Source organism: Macrobrachium nipponense, chromosome 22 (genome assembly GCF_015104395.2).
Source record: "Macrobrachium nipponense isolate FS-2020 chromosome 22, ASM1510439v2, whole genome shotgun sequence".
In the NCBI taxonomy this organism is placed as follows: Eukaryota; Metazoa; Arthropoda; class Malacostraca; order Decapoda; family Palaemonidae; genus Macrobrachium; species Macrobrachium nipponense.
In genome coordinates, this window is record NC_087213.1 from 12,126,731 (window position 1) to 12,148,733 (window position 22,003).

At 41.5% G+C, this 22,003-nt stretch overlaps 2 protein-coding genes across 4 annotated transcripts in view; both read right to left on the reverse strand.

Moving 5' to 3' along the window:
- The window catches only part of LOC135198496 (sushi, von Willebrand factor type A, EGF and pentraxin domain-containing protein 1-like), a 94,547-nt gene that overhangs the window by 31,867 nt on the left and 40,677 nt on the right, over window positions 1-22,003 (reverse strand). The window lies entirely within an intron of this gene.
- LOC135198834 (membrane cofactor protein-like) lies at window positions 1,267-21,389 on the reverse strand. The gene is given in 11 exon segments (XM_064226804.1): window positions 1,267-1,356; window positions 1,451-1,551; window positions 1,791-1,911; window positions 2,300-2,385; window positions 2,853-3,056; window positions 4,191-4,288; window positions 4,290-4,404; window positions 4,618-4,842; window positions 15,162-15,347; window positions 19,229-19,354; window positions 21,310-21,389. Coding segments are annotated over 10 exon segments (1,323 nt in total). The 5' UTR covers window positions 19,326-19,354; window positions 21,310-21,389.

The following is a 22,003-nucleotide window of genomic DNA, read 5'->3' on the forward strand; positions in this document are numbered from 1 at the left end:
GAGATTCGTGGGTTATCTTCTTTGGTAGGAGAAGAAACCGAGAGAACTCTTTGCCCAGTGAGAATGGTGTTTGATACTACCTTAGAAGAAAGAGCAACTGAAAGCCACCGAGAGGTACTGTGGTGTCAGTAAAAGAGCCTACTCGTCCATTGTCGAAGAACGCATTGTCCTTCTTCTTGAGAAGCCTCATCAAAGAAGCACACGGATCCTGCAGAGAAGAACATCTTAGGCTTCTTAAAGTGAAAGCACACGAAAGTAAGAGCCATAGCAACTTCTCTTGCTTTCAACAAGATATGTCCGTGCGAAATCTGATGGAGACAACATTCTGGAGATGTCAGTCAGTGTTCGCGAACCACTACTTTCGTGATGTGAGAATCACTTACGAAAAATGCTTCTTGCCTTGGGCCCGTACGTGTCTGCGGATTCAGTGCTGGGGCAGGGAGCTGGAACTCAATCCTGCCTAGTAGTATAAAGTCCCAAATTTTTTCCCCCTTGTATTTGTTGTTGTTGGTTGCCTTAAAGATGGATGCATGAAGGCATCTCTTTAGGTCGTAATACTAATCTTTAGTAGTTTGGTTAGGTGGTGATGAGTGTGGCTCCTTGCAGTAGTAGTGGTTAGGACCTGTTAAGATAGGGACGAACTCCCTTTAACAGGATCCGACTTGGATTCTACCACACAAAGGGATCACATATCCCAGTGGTAGATCCGAGAGTCTTTCAGCATCAGGTCACGTCCTAGCTGTAGCTCTCCAGGCAACGCAGACTCAGAGATAATATCAATGAAGTCTTCTGCCTGAACAGGTAAGAACCAAGGTTATTTATATCCTACAACATCAGTTGTTTCTTATCTCTCCTTATTACTTTAGCTGGTCTCTTACCTCCACCAAGGGTGCCAATCAGCTAAGTATATATCTGGCAGGGAAGTTCATGTACAAAAAAAAATGATATTGTTAAACTACAATAAAAGTTTTGTACATACTTACCTGGCAGATATATGACGTAATGGCCCACCCAGCCTCCCCTCAGGAGACAGGTGAAAGAGAAAAAATCTGGCTGGAGAGATAGCATTGGTTCATACTCCGCCACCCGCGGCGGGTAAGGAGCCACCACCTGACTCACCTGTCGCGTGTGCCGCACGATTTGAAATTCTGTCGGAACGTCAGAGACTATAGCTAAGTATATATCTGCCAGGTAAGTAGTACAAAAACTTTATTGTAGTTTAACAATATCATTTTTCAGATCCGTGCTCCCATCCATGGGCCTTTATTACTCCTGGTGAGGAAATAACTTCACAAACTTGACCTTACTTATTTCCACTTTATCTAAAAACATATCCTTCAGGAGAGCCATATGAATCTAGAAATGACTTAAGTCTCATTAAACTATATAATTATAAATATTCAATGTTTGCCATAATACAACATAAATAAAGTAACCTAACCACACTTACAAATGAGGCAAGGACGATAAGTAGAATACCAATTACACTGCCAGTGGTTGCTACAAGGATGGTATGCATATCCAGGATTGTCTTCTCATTTCGAATGTCATCTTTGAATAAACATATGAAGAGTTACATAAATATTAACACACGCTGGAATACTAAAACCATAGCAATTAGAATATTTATAAAATGTCATGTTACAGTTGCTAAATAACATAGCACTGCATAGATAAAATCTCATATAAATTAGTAATCAAAATTAGTTTAAGCAATGTCAACTTTCAATTCACAAGATATAAGAAATAAAACAGCTGCACATTAATTTATTCTTCATCTTGATTTATACCATCAAACTGGTGACTTAGTTGACAAACTGGAGGCATCCTTGGAGCCCAGCATCCTGAGTCCTCACACGTCAATACTGTGGGTCCTATTAGCCGATAGCCTGGATCACATGCATAGTAAACCTGAAAGGAGATAAATATTAGGTCACTAATATAACATATTGACAAAAGACAAAATTATGACTTCTAGTACTACTACTTTCAAGATTTGTGCCTAACCTGTTCAAAACACAATTATGAAAGAAGAGAAAAAGAACATGAAAGAAGAGAAAAAGAACGGAAAAAATCAAAAAAATCATAAGATGGGACCAAATAACAAACAGTAAAGGCACTGCAGGAAAGATTGCTTTGAATTATCACTAGAGCTTCTAACAAACTGCCATTCATAACTCAGGCAGTTCTTATCAGATCACTTGTGATCAAATATAAAAGATATAATGAATAACCACAAGATAATGGAAAGGCTGCACAACTTTCGCTATGCTCAACTCACAAAAATAAGTGCACTCACTTGAGACTGCGGAGAGTAAGGCGAAGCTCCATCATACATGTATCCATGCGCAATATCTGGTGGAGCCACACAACTGCTGAATTCCTCTGAGGATGAATTGTAATTGTAAATAAAGAAGATAGAACAGAAAAAAGAATTTAGTCCTTTATGTATGACATCTCCCACTACAAACAATATAATGAAAAAATAGAAAAAAGGAAAAACAGGGGAACTTCATCCACCTTAACCAATAATTGTTCTCTCCTGACAACTTCAGAACAATCTGCTAAATACCAGACTGATTCCATTTGAAGCTAGATCAAAACAAAGTATAGGAAATTCAATAGTGATGAGGAATTGGCTTTGATAGTGCTAAATATGATTTCATAGTCATGATTAAACACCATTTTTGTGAAATAAGTTACAGCAATCACTTATCCTGACCTATAAACAGTTCATAACAAACATGCATTTTGCAAATACATACTTCATAAAATAAAAAGAGCTCTCACCTATCTTACATGAATTGTCTATATAGAATGTCTTATCTTTATCAATACGTTACTGAACATACCACATTCAGGTGAAGTGCCATGCCAGTGACCTTTGTGACATGTTAATGAGTGAGCCAAGCAAGGAGCCAGTGTGTTTCTGTAGCCAGAACGGCATCTATACTCTACAGTTGTTCCATGAAAGGCTCCTTCTGACGTCACAATGCCACGCACCATCTTCTGCACAGTATACTGCACTTCTGGAGGTACTGAACACAGTTCTGAATCTGTAAAAATACAGTAAACTTTGCGTTGCTTTTCTACGAAAATAACTTGACCTTAAAATTACCAAAATGTTCATCGCCCAAATAAGTATTTTACTCAAAAATCACAAAATGATCACAGCCTAGTTCACTGACCGAGATACCACCTCCTACTTTCCAGTATTATTGTAGTGAAAAGAAAGAAAGGAAATGCTTAAAAGACTATGTAATGTGCAAGTGTAAATACATGACATTCCCATACTGAAAAAGCAGGAAACATGAAAGAACTTCCATTTGAAGAATGAGTTTCCATATATGCATACTGTATAATATTTTTCAACATCATCTAACTTCAACTTGAAGGAACAACACCATCTTACTTTAACTTGAAAGAAATTAGAATGCAGTTACAGAGCAATTAAGAACATAATTTGACACCTAACTGGCCAGAAATTTCAAAATATCTTTGACACTAAGAAACCATTACAAGAAGCACTGCACACAGTAAATTATAAGTAGATAAGTTAACCACAATTGTGCTACAAGAATTATATGGAGTCTAAAACAGGAGATAATCTGGCCCCTTAGTTATTACTATCAAGAGTACATGCAACCTATGCATAAACACCTGAAAAGGCTTGCAACCTAAGCCTATACACCTAAAAAAAGCCTAATGTACATTGATATAATCAGCTACCTTTCTTATCATACACCCTTTCATAACAGAAGTAGCCTAGTCACATAACCTAAGCTAACCTCAAAACAGGTGGCATCACTCAAAGCACTGGCAGTAGGTAGTGTTAATACTATTTTTAAATGAGTAGGATATACAGGGGCCACTAATTAACAAGCTTTGCACATATTTTATAAATTATTACTGTCATTACCATTATTTTGAATACTATTTTTTCTATTTCTTCAGTAACGGTGTGGATATTGCCTATTATCATTTTTTATCATGTTATCTCGTGTATCTAGATTGTCTATGTGTTATTGTCTCTACTTTGTATACTCCATGTATATGGCCTTGAGCTGAAATAAAAAAATTTTATTATTATTATTATTATCATCCTTTAATCATCTTCACTAATTTATGCATAAAATGTACAAAGTTATAACAATTAAAAGCTAAGTTACACATATAATTTTCCTTCACACCTAGTAATTGCTGCGAGGGTTCACACTTTGGTTTACGTCTTGGAATCCATCCATCAGCCTCTTTGCACAAAAAGATATCAGGTCCCTTTAGGATATAGAGTGTGACATACAAACTGCAATCGAGCTCCCGGAGGGTACTGTTGATCAGATGACCCTGCTATTTCTATGTAATAGCCATTCATCACTGGGCTGGGCTCTTCACATCCTTGACTCTCTGTAAACAAGCCACAGTACCAACTAAGTAAATTGTAAAGACTGGAAGGCACCATCTAAAATTAAATGTAAGCAAGGGCTTATAACTAATAAAAAAGCACAAAAAGCTCCATGATTATGCTTTATAAATAAAGTACCATTAACAAAATTTTACAAGACAATAAAATCCATGAAAATAACAATTAAAACAAGATTAAAATACCAGTAAACATACCACACTGAGGAGGTTCACCAATCCACAAACCACGATGACACGTATGCCTTGCATGAGATGTTGGGTGCAGCCAATACCCAGCATCACAAGAATATTCAGCAACACTCCCCTCTTCATACATTTCAAGGTCCTTGTACTTTTCATGTTCTAAGCCTAGCAGAGGATTTCCACGGGCAATGTGGACTTTCCCATGCATAACATTTGGAGGCGGCTCACACAGAAGAGCTGTGAAATATATGTGAAATTACTAGGTGTATTTTTAAATGAACAATACAAATTAAAATACAAAAAATAACACTTAATAAACTAACAAAACATTATGGTAAGCACTAATTTAGAATCTTAAAAAAATTAAAATCCTTCATCGGTATGGATAAAAAATACAATATTTAATAATCCATGTATAGTAAGTGGTAAAATTTTCCAAAAATAAAATTGAATAAACTAACAAAACATTATGGTAAGCACTAATTTCAAATAAAATATTTGAAATCCTTCATCACATAGGATAAAAAATACAATATTTAATATTTCATGTACGTAGTATATAGTAAATGGCAAAATTTTCATAAAATGCAGTTTCATAATAAATTTTCATTCACATCAATCAATTGTAATTAGTCATAATTTGCAGATTCTGAAATCCCTTGAAGAAAGATGAATAGCTAGATAACAAGCTACTAGGTGACTGCTCCTTTGGAGGGTATCAACAGCCGAAGGGGTATTCATGGAAGAACCTCTACCTATTCCATTCCCAGCTATCCTTCGTTTTATCTGCTGAGAGCAAAACCAGATTCACTGAACAGCAGCACCAATACGAGGTAAACGTGCCATGCTGTCAAACTTTTCAGCAGTTCCAGAGGTCATTCATTTCTCACACCTTTGGACTGTGGAACAGCCTTCCAAGGCTTCAGAAATTTATGTGAAGATGAAATGCAATATAACCTAATACTATTCCTCTTACATTTTATACATTTAACATTTATCCATTTATCCTTTATCCTTTTTTTAAATAAGTTATTTTTCTTCTTTCTGTACTTCCCTCTACTTCTTCCTAATGAACACCATATTCTTTGGAAGCTTGTATTTCAAGTGTATTTCAAGTCAATGGCCCTATGGGGCTCATTCCATATGAATGGGTTTTCATCTACTGAAATATTATAATAATAATAATAATAATAATAATAATAATATAATAATAATAATAATAATAATAATAATAATAATAATAATAATAATAATAATAATAATAATAATAATAATAATCAGAAAAGATAGGGTGGTACATGCCAACAGACCAGATGTGATGATTGACAAAATCAAGAAGAAAGTTATCACTCATTGATGTCACAATACTATGGGACACCAGAGTACATGAGAAAGAAAGAGAAAAAAATGATAAGTATCAAGACCTAAAAGTAGAAAGGGATATGGGATATGCCAGTGGAAATTGTACCAATAATCATAAGGACATAGGCATGATCCCAAGATCCCTGAAAAGAAACCTGGAAAAATTAGATGCTGAAGTAGCTCCAGGACTCCTGCAGAAGAGTTTGCTCCTGGAAACAGCACACAGTAAGAAAAGTGATGGATTCCTATGAAGGCAGGATGCAACCTGGAACCCCACACTATAAAACCGCCCAGTTGAATAAGATGACTGCGATAGACAAAAAAAATTATAATAATAATTCCCTTTTTCCATTTTACCACAAGGTCAAGATTCAGAATGTACAGTAAGGAATAGAGTAGGAAACCATGACTCCTCAAGGGGGAAAAGGAAACCCTGTCACCCAAAGAAGGCAACCAATTCATGGTTACATGAAATACACTGAAAGGGCATAAGGAAAAATTCATGGGCAACATGATTCTGAAGAATCAATAAATTCACCAAGCAATGGTGTTAAGACGAAAACCCAGCTTACTTTCCAAACTGATGCCAATGGTTCAGGTCAGGGGAGGTGAAGTAAGAGGGGAACCACATTTCTTGCTGCTCACAAGTGCTTGATGATGTCTAATCTTTTCAGAGAATAAGGCTTCCAGGTTCAAAAGGATGAAGAGAAAACAATCAGGTCCCAAGTAGCATAATTCCCTCCGAGAGAAAATTAATTACACAGGAAAACCATGGGAAACATGAAAAAAAACTTGCAAGAAGCCTTCAAGCATTAACACTAAGGGAAATGAGAATTCGCCTAAACAGAAGTCAGAACTACCAGGAACCAACTGAAAAATATGAACCTGATCATGACCTCCCATGGAGGTCTCTCTAAAAGGTCAACAGCAAAATCTTAAGCGGACAGCTCTTCATGATATTTGTCAAGTAAGGGGAGCATGGACTAGCATCTTTGCTATATAAGAAGGTAACACTTGCAAGATGTCCAGAAAGATAGCAATGAAGAGAAACCTCCAGAGGCCATCACTCACTCTTCAGCAGCCACAAACAAAAAATGAGGGAGAAAGCCGGTAGGACTAAGATAGAAACCTGATGCTCCCTATTACAATTCACTTGAGAAAATCTACTATAATAAACTATGAAACTTCTCAAAATGACAATTTGTCCAAAATTGCATTTTTCCTAACTATACAAACCTGAGGTCCTTTTACAATAGGAAGGTACTAGCGGCAGCTGGATAGGTCGTAAGCTTTCGAACAAGGGGTTCGGTAGTTAACTGCTTGTCCGACAGGCGCGCGCGCGCGACTGGTAGGTAAACAAATCACTTTTGCTTTTGGCCCAAGCAAAAAACTGCAGAGTGAGGGGTGGCATGAGGTGGGGCTATGTGTAAAAGGACCTCAGGTTTGTATAGTTAGGAAAAATGCAATTTGGACAAATTGTCATTTGTTCCGACACGCATACAAACCTTCGGTCCTTTTACAATAGGAAGACTCACTTCTTGGTGGGTGGAATATGAGTCTTTTGTGAACAGACTGGTGTTCGGCCCAACCTTGGAAGCCTCCCTGGTCGTAAGAGCGAGGAGGGATCCAAGCCTCTGTCCGATTGATCGGGGTGTGCACCGCAGGATCATGGTCAGACCTCTGGACCGAGTACTAAGAGAGGGGCATGCGCATCTCTTCGTACCAGCAATGCAAGAACTTGTTCCTGTAAAGGAGCAAATATAAAGTCATGGGTTTGACTCTTGTAGGCATCCACTTCCCCCCCTTGTAGAAGAAGTGTGGATATTCTGCTCCTATCCCTAGTGAAAGGGATGGATGGGGCTCTGTCATATAGCTCACCGGCATCTCGTCCTTATCCAGCAGGGTAATGACCGTATCCGCCCTCTACCCACAGGTAGAGGGGTAGAAAAAAGATAGAAAGAGAAGCCAGTCACTTTCTCATTCACTATCTATTCATACAGTCACACCAGGACTCGATGCTGTTCAGCCTGCTAGGGTCTGGGTTAGCTACACAAACGTGTTGAGCAGCCACCACGGGTCCTAAGGATAACGATCCAAGGACCTGTGGGCAATATCCAAAAGGTAGAAGGAGGTGCCAGTGGTCTGGTTGTACCAGACCCCTGCCTTCAGCCTGCGCCACGGAGAAGTTCTTGTGTAACTCGAGGGAGTGTACTCTAGGTCATCTTGGTGCTGACGAAGAGTCTTCAACACTCCGCCTGGGATGTCGAGTTTCTTCAGAAAGCGCGGACGTGCTTTCACAGGACAAAGCAGCATCTCCTTCGCATCGAAGGCGGTGAAGTCCATTAGGGAGGGGACTGTGAAGGACTCTAACCGATCGTCAGGAACCGAAGGGTTCAGAGTCTTCGCTACGAATTCGGTACGAAATCGAGCGTCACGAATCCCCATCCCCTGGATGCTTGACTTCGCAGGCAAAGTCATGCAATTACCCTCAGAGGAAAAGAAGGGAATGTCGTATGACCTATCCTCTTCTCGACTTCGGTGATGTCCTGTACCCATACTGGTCTATCCGTCTGCAGCGAAGTTGTTGTTCTCGGTAGTGGATAGGACACCGACACTCAATGTTGGGTGTCGATGGTATGGGTACTGTGACAAGCCGTTAGGACGAAGAAAAGATTGTTATGGAACAACCGAACTAAGTCCACAGCGAAGTTCGTAACAGACTTGGGCGCTCTGACAGCTGCCTACTGACTGCGTTCGGTAGGAGGCAAGTTGTCCAAGCACCCGAGCAAGTCACGTGACCTTCGCCTTTAAAAGGGTTATGCCAAGAGACTAAACAAATAATTTGTTCGTCACCGATGCCAGAAGGCAAGGTGATGACTCTCTTAAGGCATGTGCCCAACAGGCGAAAGTCAATTGCCTTCTAGAGACGAGGTCCTTGATGGCAAGATATCTCATAGTATAGTTGATTCTCGGGTAAGGAGAAACAACACTATGTGACGTTGAAGACGAAGGTGTACAGAAAATGCAACCTACGTCTTCACAGCTGAACCGAGAGAAGGATCTCAAGATTCTGAACCTGTGCTACAAAGACTGAGAACGCTAACCGCTATTGATTGCTGTCCGGTGAGGATCGTAGTTGCAATAAAAACGGAGCGCTTCCAGTAATGAAGACAGGGAACTACTGCCTGAAGAACTGCTTCTCATGGGCTGAACATTTGAAAGTAGAGCTGTCAGGTCGAGAGTAGGCGATGTCTTCTGACATATCTGTTAATTCGGGGCGAGCAATGAAATTGCACACCTACGAATACGAGATATTTTGAAGACAAACTCAGATGTCTGCAAAAATCATTCGCATTATCGCAGTGCGATGCAGCGGTTGACTAGTACAGACTTCTGTTACCGTGCGGTAAACAGAAAGATGAAAGAGTCCAAGAGATATCTCTGTTGAAAATTCTCGCAATGTCGAGGCGATGAAATCGAGCGTCACAGCAGTAGATGGTCCTTCATTATTTGCGAGAATCCCCGTTAATCAGAGACCTAAGTTCATGATTGTTGGGCAGAGATACGGTTCGGTAGTCAATCCAACCAGGGGAGAGAGAGACGTAAACCGACCGTGCATCTCCGAGACCTAGTGATACTGAGCCGCTATCAGGCAGTTCAATACGCAGTAGCTCTCGGTGACTCCGTCATCCTGAGTTGCCAGGTAATCCATTATTCCACGAAGGAATGCGTTCGGCTAGAACCATCGAGCATAAAGAATACGCTCGAGCAATTATATTTAACCGAAACGGATTTCGGTAAATACAAAAGCTGATTTGGTGTTGTCATGACAAATACCAAGTATCTAAAATCGAAAAACTGATAAACTGCTGGGAGGTTGCAGGCAACCCCGAGTTGCAGTTCAATTAAGATACAATTCGTCTCGGTCACAAACCGTAGAGTTAACTACGGTATGCGCCATACCCACGGACAATTCAACTGTTAAAGAATCATGTCGCGAGGGTAATATACGTAGTATATTTGTAGGTTCTGTACCACGACCTCCATCCTAAATTCTTTTCCCCTCGAGGAATGAGAATAAGGATTGGAGATCGACCGCCTTCGTTCTCTAGTCAAGAGAGTGAAGGAGAAGTCTTTCCCAAAGGAAAGCTTCAATGGTGAACAGAATACGAAGACGATAGTTCAAGCCAAACTGGAGTTCCCGTCCGTTCTTCTCTATTCCAGGTTAAGCGCCTACTGTGAGATACTCTTCTTCAGCAGCAGTCTCTTCCAAATGCTAGAAATTACAGGAATTCGAGCATAAGCGAGGTTCCCGATTATCGTGTAACAATTATCGGGGATTCTCGCTCACTTTGGACCGTGGTCTCGCCTGAGTGTTTGGAGATCGTAAAAAACTCGAACACTCTGAGTGCGCTAGAAATTCCGTAGAATTCTAAGCACTCTGCGAAACCCCCCACCGAATTCGTCAGATGATATCGGCTGGTGGTCCTCTCGATTCCCGTAGAAATCGAGAAAGGGGCAGGATCCCTCCTCAATGACCGGGGCTACGTCAGGTAGGAGACCCGAAGTCCCCCCGGTAGCGCAGCCCCTAACGTGGGATCTACAGAGAAATCTCTGTAGGATCCCTCCCCTTTCCCTCGTAGCCGTAAGGAGAGAGGAATGGGGGAGGAATTGGATACTGGCTCGCCTTCCCATTGCGGATCTAGCAGTTGGAGAAGAAAAGGAGCAGCCATCGCCTTACGGCGATGGCCTCTCAGAGCCTGGGAAAACGTATCGTCAGGAGAAAACGTTTTCCCGAGGAGGGTTACGAACTCATACTGTAGGTAAGTGTCTGCCGCCACTGTGAACGTCGTCTGGGTGGGCTGATCGACACCTGACAGTAGAGAGCCGATACCGCTCCGACTCATTCCAGTCCTCGTCGAGGTCGAAACCTCAGGACCTTCAGGAGGACCGAGGGGTATTTAAATACGGTGTCCGAAGACACGTATAAAAACGCCTCTGTCGCAGTAGAGGAGGTGAAGTAGCTTGTTCGACCGTCCAGAACTGAGAGAGCCTTCTTGTCCGGAGACGAGAGACTACCTGGTTCAACACAGTCGGCAAGCTCCGATCGCGGCCGACCCACCGTCGATTTGGGTTCCCTCTCGGGCCCCAAAACGACTCGAGCCGAGACGTGGCTCTGCTGGTGGGAGCGGCGATCCTTCCCCGAGGTCATTGTGCTGACGAATCAGCGCCGTAACCTCGGCAAAGTTCCTCTGGATCTCGGAAGTCACAGCATCTTGCAGAGTGGGACCGTTAAAAGCCCTTCGAACAAGAGCATATTCCGAGAACCTTCCTCCTAAGAAGGGGAACAGCGACAGCCCTCTCGGTCTTCCCCATCCACTTGCGCATACGTCCTGGCCGGTCCAAGAAACCGTGCCTGGCACGTAGGCTCGTGGTGGGTGGATCATGAGGGGCGCACCCCTCACGATCACTCCTCGTACCTCGCTCCTCCGGTGTAACCGAGGAGGTTTGAAGGTACGGGAGAGTCAGACCTGACGCTCCCTCGTCGCTCGCTGGCAGAACCAGCAGGCTTGGAGGCTGCAGGCGATCGTCAACCCGCGGTGACGATCGAGCTGCAGGGGCCTGATCGAACCGTCTCGCTGTGGAGAACGGCTGGACTGAGCACAGCGGCCCCGATCTCGAGTGTCAGAAGAGCTGGTGCTGGTTGCCGTTCCCGATCGCTCTCTGTGAGAGCGACGGTCAGGCGACCACCTGCAGCTCCACTGTCGCAGTGAGACCGGTGCTTGTCCTCACGGCACGTCACGTCGCTGGTTCCAGCCGTGGCTGGCACCGGCGAACGGGAGGACCTCTTCCCAGCCTCAGCCCGTGGTCGGTCGTGGACCGTCACGTCCCCGGGTAGCCAGCTGTTCACCGCGAGAGTGAGAGCTGGTCTGGTGAGAGTCGCATGAGCGGCTGTCACCAGTCTTCCGCCCCGTGCCGTGAACCTGACGCTGAGCGGACTCAGAGGTCTGGTTCCTGGCTGCACGGTCGCTGTAGGCGACCGTACACTCGGTACCTCCCGCGAACGAGAGGCCGAGACGGACCCTGATGCAGTGGCAGAACCACTGACACCAGGCGAGGAAGTACCGGTGTTAGCCGGTACCCCTCTGGTCCCCGTAGTCTTCTTCCTTGCGGAGAAGAGACGGGCCCCGCTCCCGAAGGAGCAGGAGGACCAGCGGAAGGAACCCTCCCGTCCCACCGAGGTGAGACGGGTCCTGAGAAGCTCCCGAGGGAGACTTCTTAGGAGGGAGGAGGCGACCTTCTTCTTCCTCGGCTGTAAAGCCTTAGAAGTCGAAGGGGAAGAGGCGGCGGCCGACGACGATGAAGAAGATGAAGACGACGACCACGACACCTTCCTCCTCTTCTTCGTCAGCTTCCTCAGGACAGACGTAAGATCTGCTATCCAGGGCGGAGCCGGGGCTGCTGTAGCCGAAGCCACAGGGCCCGGACGCACCTGTACAGACAGACCAAAGTCTGGGGTAGTACCACCACGAACAGGGACGACATCAGCAGGTATGGGCATCCAGGACAACAGCAGGCACGGCCCAGCACATCATCGGTAGGGACAGCCAGCGCAGCAACGGCAGGAACAGCCAGCGCAGCAACGGCATGGACAGTCAGCCCAGAATCGGCAGGTACGGCAGGCAGCACCGGAAACACAGGAAGTGGAGCAGCAGCCAGCAACATCCTGGTACCGGCGGCAGGTCCAGGGGCGAGTTCTAGGGCAGCGGAAGTGTGGTCGCTGCAGCGCGGCAACCACGAGCGGCGGCGGCACGCCCCCCTCTCGGTACGGCGAACGGCACTTCACAGCGGCTGTAGGCAAGACTGTTACCACGTGAGGCGAGCTACACCAGGTGAGAGGGACGTCGTCACCTGGTTGCGTGGTCACCAACTCCATGGGTGACCGCAGTAGGCCCAGACATAGAACCGCAGCCCCTGGACACCAGCACGCTCTGCAATTGGAAGGACGCCCATACCTCACCAAGGTCCACCCTCGTGGCAGTAGCACCTGCGGAAATAGTAGTAGCGATTAATGGGGTGGGGGGGAAATCCCCTCGTGCGGGGGTTTGATCCCTCCCGAACGAGTTGGGAAGACCCCTAATACAATTGTACATCGGGCACCGAGCGCCCCCCCTCCCCCGCGCTCGACGGATCGGGCGAGGAGAAGAACGCCGATAACCTCCCCCCCACCCCCCCCCAAGGGGAAGAGTCATCTGTGGGAACTGAGCGGGGGGGGTCTCGTCCCCACCCCCGCACAGTCCCCATGTACCCAACAACAAAATAAGAGCCCTAGAGCAATCGTGCCATCGGCACGAATACAAGGCATAAGGATCAATTCCCTGACTGAGCGGAACTTGAACCAAATAAAATTGATGCAATCAATAATAAGAACAAAATGAAAATGCATCTTGCAAAACGATTCACTTCACAATGAATAAGGGCTCGGATCGAGCGCATTGCGCCCTCGGTACCGAGCGCAAGGGTGAAAGGTTTCATTCCTTACCTTTATGGATCAAGGTTTCTGGAAACCTTGATCCATAATGAAATGATGCAATCAACAAATATATGAAAATGAAAAGACTACTGCGCTTGCGATTTCACTTCATACAAATAAAAAGGGGAAGGATCAATTCCCTGGAATAGCGGAACATTGATCCCAGTCAACAATGCAATCTCAATAAAAAATGAAAATGAAAAAGAACTGCACTTGCGATTTCACTTCATTCAAATTAAAAAGGGGGAAGGATCAATCTCCGGGCAAGCTCGGAAACTGATCCAAAATGAGTATGCTACAATAATAATATATGAAAATGAAAAAGAATACTGTACTTGCGATTACCACTTTCATACTGAATAAGTTTCCGTGCCGAGCGCATTCGTTTCGGCAACGGGCATACAGGTCAAAAATTTATAAATGAAAAGAGCACTTACTTACGATTTTCATCTACACATTTCCAACCCAATATACGCTCGGAGCGAGCGCTCCCGCCCTCGGCACCGAGCATACACAATACGAGGATCATTCTGGGAAAATGAATTCCCGCAATTACGCCCTTCAGTCCCGGCACTCGGGTAATCGGAGGCGTTGTGAACCAAGACCTTTAATTCACAATTGAATTCAATGAAATGATTGTACTTACAATTCAGTTTCACTAGATACATAGAAAAAGAAAAACACAATCATGCGAAAGCAAACGACGATGAAGCGGGCAGAGAGCGATGATACACGTCCACACGCCAGCAGGCCGAAAGCAAAAGTGATTGTTTACCTACCATCGCGCGCGCGCGCCTGTCGGACAAGCAGTTAACCCTACCGAACCCCTTGTTCGAAAGCTTACGACCTATCCAGCTGACCGCTAGTACCTTCCTATTGTAAAAGGACCGAAGGTTTGTATGCCGTGTCGGAACAACTACCATTTAGTTCTTTCACTATACAAATTAAGTCTTACTGTAAAGAAAGAGATTATTACAACTGTATGAAGACCTGCAATTGTCAGAACACAGCAAATTTGCAATCTTTGTATAACCATGTTATATAAAGATAGGTTGCCTTAGAGATAAACAAAATAAACTAAGATCATTGTTCTAGCATTCCTGAAATAATGAACAACCACTAAACATAATAGTAATGCATTATAAAGTTGAGCTTCATGACCCAACCAAAATCTGTAACCTCATGGAAAACAGAAATGTCTTGTCCTGATGACTGGCAAAGAACAAGTTACATATTTGTAAATGACAGGTGAGTAGGAAATGCCCCAACATCCACCTGCCTGCCACCAAACAACCACCTTGTTACCAAGGTTCAAAAACCATTTCTAGTTCCTGCTGGGAATACAGTACTTACTCCTGTATAAAAGGCAGTGGTTTTGTATTTTTGCAGGAAAAGCTCATGTACAGTACGTATTTACCATTTGTATACAGTAATATAACGTGCAAGTTTTGAACTGAAATATTTATCAAATTTTAATTCCCATTTCAGCAGATTTCTTCATGAAGACTTTAAACTATTATATGCACAAGATACATACCTTGTATGACACCAGATAATCAATACTCAGGTACCTCAAATTACCATAACCTTCAGCGAACTGTTTACGTACATACAATTTACTCTCAAAAACACTTGAATTATTAGTTAGTACAGTAATTACCTTCACACTCGGGAAATGAGTACCCTGATGCTGTCATCCACTTTCCAGTGCCAGTGCAATACAAACGGCGATCCCCACGTAATACAAAACCACTTAAACACAAAATGTCAACACTAAAGTCAGCCTCATATTTACGCTGCATTGGTACAATCATGCCATGTGGAATATGCGGTGGATCACACACCCCTGAAATTAAGCCATTATTCAATTATAACCATAAATTTTATCGCTTCTCTTTGAACAATTGTAATGGAAATTTTTTCTAAAACCTGATATAGTCTTAAAATACTTTTTCAAATGCTGCCATTACTAGTTTGGAAAGATAAAAAGATGTAATAAGACCCCAAATGAGATTTCAAAAACTTTAAGATTTATTTTGAGGTACATGGGATTTTGTGATATTTTTTTATATATTCTACGTAAAAAATTGAGAAAAATAAAATTCATCCTATTCCATTATTAGATTATAAGGAACCTTATTTCTTAGATTCTGTATACATTAAAATTTACAAAATAGTTGGAATAAAATTATACAATGTAAAATACAAATAATCACTCTCGTTTATTCCACAGCTTAAAATGATTCTTTATATTGCAATCCATTCTCAAGTGACCATGATAAGCTCTAGAGAAAGAACTAACAAAGTAACCCAGTTGTCAATAGGATTACCTAATAGGATATTTCAAACAAAAATACATATATATAATAATACACTTTGTAAACCACTGACGTTAAAATAAGATGCTTTGAATGATTCAATCATCAATTCTGTCTTCTTATAACGAGCTTTAAATGTAGTTAAAATGGGAAGCTTAGAATGCATCTATGTCTTGTAAAGAGCTTTAAATGTAGCATTCTCTTACTTAGAGAAGAATTTTTTCATATACAGTCTGTTTGGCAAGATACAGCCGAGAAAAAACTGGATGCATCTTCCTAACATAGAAATAACTAACATACAAAAATAGTAAAAATATGAAACATTACTCAAGATTCATAGTATTGCAAATTCAAGATAATCTGCATTTTCCTGGATACTCAAACATGAAGTATCTTATATGAGGTTTTCCATGTGGAACAGAAAGACCTGCTTGGCAGGTAGCATATCATCTTATCTCAGATACAGTAATCCCTCGCTACTTCGCGCCTCAAGTTTCGTGCCCTCAGTGCATCGCGGATTTTTCAAAAATATTAATAAAAAATTCAAAGTTGAGAAAAAATGGTGCGGGCGCTAGCAGAAGGCAGAGAGAGTACATTAGAACATCAGGTATCAACACGGAGATGGCGCGTAACTCAAAATCCACCTCTCTGATTCGCTGGCCATCTCGGCTCCTGAATCTCGTAAGCTGATTGGCCGAGCTGCCGAGACGCGTTACCCAGCATCTCTCCCTGCCAAGCGCCCAGCGAAGGAAGACCGCATTCATTGTTCTCTCGCGCTCGTGTCGCTACTCTTGCCGCGTGAAAGTTTTTAGCTGTTCTTTTGTGCTTTTTTTGTGCAAAAATAGTGCTTGTGACGCCCTGAAAATGGCTCCTAAACATCCTACACCCTCTACATCCTCTGGTAAACCCAAGAAGGAGAGAAAAATGATGACGGTGAATGAGAAAGTGAAATTATTGGACATGCTTAAGGCAGGCAGTCGCTATGCGTCAGTTGCCCGCATGTACGGACTGAATGAATCAACGGTTCGCTACATAAAAAAAAGACAAATTAAAAATCCGTAAAACTGCCTCAATAACGTTCTCCAAGGACACTAAGCGCGTTGTGACTCCTCATAATAAGAGGATTGTGTAAATGGAGAATGCATTATCAGTGTGGATAACGGACTGTATACTACGCATTTAAAAAATAGGGGGGACCCTACTTCGTGGTTTTTCACTTATCGCGGTCGGTTCTGGTCCCCATTAATAGCGATAGGTGAGGGATTACTGTATATAATTATATTTTAGTACCTAGCTACCAGTGTTAGAAGCAAGATGGGGTAAGTCACATCTAAGAACTAAAAATAAGGCCAGAGATTGGAAACTGTTGATAACTACCTGCATCTGACCCAACTATCCAGAGCAGACATTGGCTATTAGAGTGAAGAAAATTACACAAAAGGAAAGAAAACAATTCATCCTTCTTGCATTTGGCTTTTCACCAACAAAAATCTTAGGTGAGATGGTGTTCTCTCCTGCTGGAACAAAGGAAGCTACACATGATGAGCAGCCACTACAGGTCCTAAGGAGAAAGGACTTGTGGGTGATGTCCATCAAGTAGAAATGAGTGAGGTCGTTTTGGCACTGCCACACACCTGCCTTAGGTACCTTCCTCCAGAATGCTAAGAACAGGTCCAAAACCTACTTTCATGAGCTCTCACTTGGGATACGGAACAATCAACTTCACCTGAAGACTTGTACACCCGTCTGATGACCTACCATCTTGTACCTGCAAATACTAACCAGCACTCATTGGTATTCTGGCTTAAGATGAGAAGTCCAGCTCAAAGAGTACTGCTGAACTTGCATTTGACAAAGACCGCATCCCTTCTTCTACAAAGCCCCAAAATGAGATAACAAAAAATCCTGAAACCCTCATCAGGGACTGACAGGTTCTGAATCTTTGCCTCAAACTTCGGGATGACCATGAATGAGAGGAATCTCCATTCCTCAGAAAGCCACACTAAAAGAGAAAGAGAGACAGCAGCTTGCCTGCACTCTTTACCAATGCTAAACCTCACAATAAGTGTTTTAAATGAGATGTACTTGTTTGAAAGGGCTCCTACAGTGCCTGGATGAGATAATAGAAAACAAGTCACATCAAACTGAGTTTGCAGGATGAGCAAGACTGCTCAATAAAGCTCAAGAGCAAGGACACCTCAACCAGGGAAGAGAGGGCCAAACCCTTAAGGCAGAACAAGAAGAAAAGGCGCATTAGCTCTTTACTTAAGAAAAAGAGAAGTGCATGTCTAAAAAAAAGATATAAGGGAAACTCTGTCATCTCTTGAATGGGGAGGGTTCCAACTTTGTTAGATCAATCAAAACCTTGTTACATGAGGACTTAGACTTCCCCCTCTTCTTCCTCCTAAGCAAAAGCAAGTCCAAGGATGAGGAAGAGAATGAAGATGAGCTCAAAGATGACAATACATAATGACATGGAAAGAGGTGGTGTAGAGAAAGAATTTTTCTTCCTTTTTCCAAGAACATCGTGATCATCTGGAACAGCAGATCCTGAAACACCCACTGGAGGGTTCCCTTATAGAAGAGCTACTATGACTAGAGAATCCACTTCCATGCAGCAGACAGAGATTGCAGGGACTGCAGAGATGCAGAAACAGCAGCTGTGTCAGGAGGAGGCTTGACCTTTTAACTCTCCACCAGGTTATCAAGGAGTGCAGCCACAGAACTACTAATCTGAAGTAATAAAAGTAAGCTAAATCTTTTGCAGATATCTGTATAAATACTACTGCTGAGTGTCATAACTCCTCGTCTCCTAACATATTCTTCCTCTTATTACCAACGTTCTTTCACTAGAGAAAAGACTAGGCCTACACATATATCACATGGAAAAAGACTGAAAACAATTTGATCTCTACAAAATACTTAAGCAATATTTAGGTAGGTCTTACCAATAAAGGGGGCATGAAGCAACACGTGGCTGTCCATGTCCCAACCACCAGTGTTGGTTGTTTCTTTTCTATAACAAAAGGAAACAAGGTCAAAGTGACACAAGGTACTATTATAAAGTACACAGTACAAAAAGCCCAATGCAATTACAAAGAAAACAAGGGAGGCAAGCTACTCATCCAGGCTGATAAGCACACAGGTAGAGAGCAGGAAACGAGTCCTTATTAACTGCATAAGAATAGGAGGCTAGTATCGCTAGGTACATCAGGGTTATTCCCATACTCAACCCTCTTAACCTCCAGTTCTCTACAGTACATACCTTGTTACCATTATCAATAAATGTTCTAGCTCATGCTGAAAGATACTCCTATATAAAAGGTGGCAGTTTGTATTCCTGTAATAACAGAAATGCATTATTAACAATGCTGACCATAACTAAAATGTATGTTGCACATCATATTACCTGAGGCCTCCCCAATCATGGTTGCATGTCCACATTCCATTAACATTACAAGCAGCAACAGATGGCATGAGCTTCTCATCTTCTCACCTTCAGACATGCTGAAAGATTAGCTCAAATCACAATACCCTGAAAATAATAGAAAAGTCATAACTTACTCTTAACCTTGAGAGGGAATTTGTAAAAAAGATACTATTACAAACTGCAAGTAAATTTACATTTTATACTAAAATGCTACTGTCTTAATCTCTTTAAAAATTCTGATTGTCACTGAATCCTATCCAGTCCTTGCATGCAGGAAACATACAAGAATACATAATCAGGGTAAGCTGGGAGAACAGAAGCAGATATTTATATTTTCTAGCTCTTTTCTAAATAAGTTATCTATCTATCTATCTACATATCTATCTATATTTGTCTATCTATATGTAAATATACAAAGTATATGACCATGACAAAAATGAAACAATGGAGTGCAAGATCTTTCACCTTTACACTAGGGAACTTTTAAACAAAAGAAAACTATAAATACAATGGAAAACAGACTACAAAGATGACTCTAATTTACAAGCAACAACTGCAAAAAGCAATACATTTGGATTAGCTCTTTTGGATGAAGAAACAGTTGTCTATGATCAACTTGTGTACTTGGATAAAAGAAAGTGTGGAAAAGGGTATTAAACCTAGATAACCAAAATTTTTTAGTTTCTTTATATCTCTTTTGAACATGTTTTGCAGAATGGAGTCAAAAGCAAACAGACCTGGGCTTCATATAATTTTATTAGTTATATTAGTGCAGATTCTAGGAGATTCCTAGGCACAATATTTTTACATCTTTAATTTATACTTTTCTGGGTCCAATCAACCCTATAATATTTACCAAAGTACACACACACACACACACACACACACACAAAAAGTTATTACTTTGGCAATCTTTAACTGCATATTTATTTTTACTTATTCTGATATTTAATTCCTTATAGACTTGTCTGGTACAAATAAAATTAATCCCAGTCCATGCTGCTACTCTGGTGGTGGCAATCCCATATATGAATACTTTTTAATATGTTATATGAAAAAGTTACATATATAAAATATTTTCAACACTGAATTGGCTGGCTTCAAACCAATAAATTCAGGAAAACCAAACGTGTAATAATTTTCTCCTGTCACTTTTATGATTATAAAATAAAATGTCTTCACAGCTTTACTGCTTAAAGTATCCAAAATATTAATAACAAACATCCCTAGCTATTTTTCTATTGTTCAGTAGTTTGTTTGTTTGTATGGTAATTTTACGTTGCAATAAACCAGTGGTTATTCAGCAACGGGACCAATGGGGGCGTCCAATGTGTTTAGTACTGGCCCCTGGGGGTTAATTACATTTGTCCAAATAAATATTACTTAAAATTCTTGTTTAGTAGGTAAAACTGCATAGAAAAACCGCATCTACCATAGTCTAGGCCACCACGGATAAATACCCTATATCTACCACCATGTGGTCTGGCAGATCTTTTCTACTAAGTGAAAACAATAAAAATATGGTACAGTTCACACATTATTTTGGTAAAATTTTCAAGTTACTACCTAGTATCTCAACAGTACTGCATTACAGACTACACACTTTTGCTATTGGTTGTAAAAAAGTTTCATTAATACCTAAACAATACCTCCGTGTGGAGCTCTTCCTTTTAATTACCCTAACCAACTAGTATGGCTAGGCTACCATACCCTGACCTGACCTAATAGGTATGACAATTCTGCCCAAAAATCAATACGTTTCAACAACGAGCTACTTGAAACGGGTAAGTTAGAATTCTTTTTTACTCATATATGTAAGAAAAACATCTTGGTAGAGAGACTGGTAACCCTGAAATAAATTTAATGTAACATGATAAGGAATACAAAGGTATCACAACCTAATACACCTTACTGTAGTCTAGGTTAAACAAGAAAGAATTATGGGAAATTACAAACAAGCTATAATATCCAACCGGGATTATTTAACTTATAATTAATTTATGGTTCAAATAGCTTGTTACCTAACGAAACGTGCTTAAATCCCGTATCAAATTACTTACTAACAAATACTATTGACTCGCTTCCAACCATCACGGATTATATAGGATTTTGTTTACATTTCTTGACGTCTGGGCAACACTTATCAATTGGGGGTTGGGATCCTTGGAGATAATATTCCACATTTCAAAATTAGAAAATTCATATAAAGATTCTTCAATATTTTTATATATTAAGTAAGATTCTTTATTATCTATCTACTGTATAATAACAGATTCTTTTTATCATTGTTATGTTGATTTTAAGTAACGTTCCTTTACTGATCGTGCAGGAATACAAGAACTTGCTCTAATTGTCACTGATCATTTCTAGACTAAAAATCACTTATCCTTGAAAACTTTATTATCCAGGTCCAGAATCCATGATTACGTCACTACAAGAAGGTGCACCCTAGTAAACTTAGCCTTTAGCTGTCCACTAATTTCCGTAATCAGTTCTTTAAGAAAACGCCAACAAGAAACAGTTTTAGCCTGTCATTCCATAAGTTCTGTAAAATGGGTGAGTGTGATAGGAAGAAGCAATTCCATGTATACAAAAAGAAAAAACATAAACTTAGTAACAATGTGCTCAGCATTACCACAAAGTTTTGGTATTTGAATCTTGACTCATATAGTGTTCGTTTCTTATTTTATATAAAATTATCGGGAGTTTTCCTGACAAAGCGACTAGTGACTTTAATAGCAAGACTTTCAATGC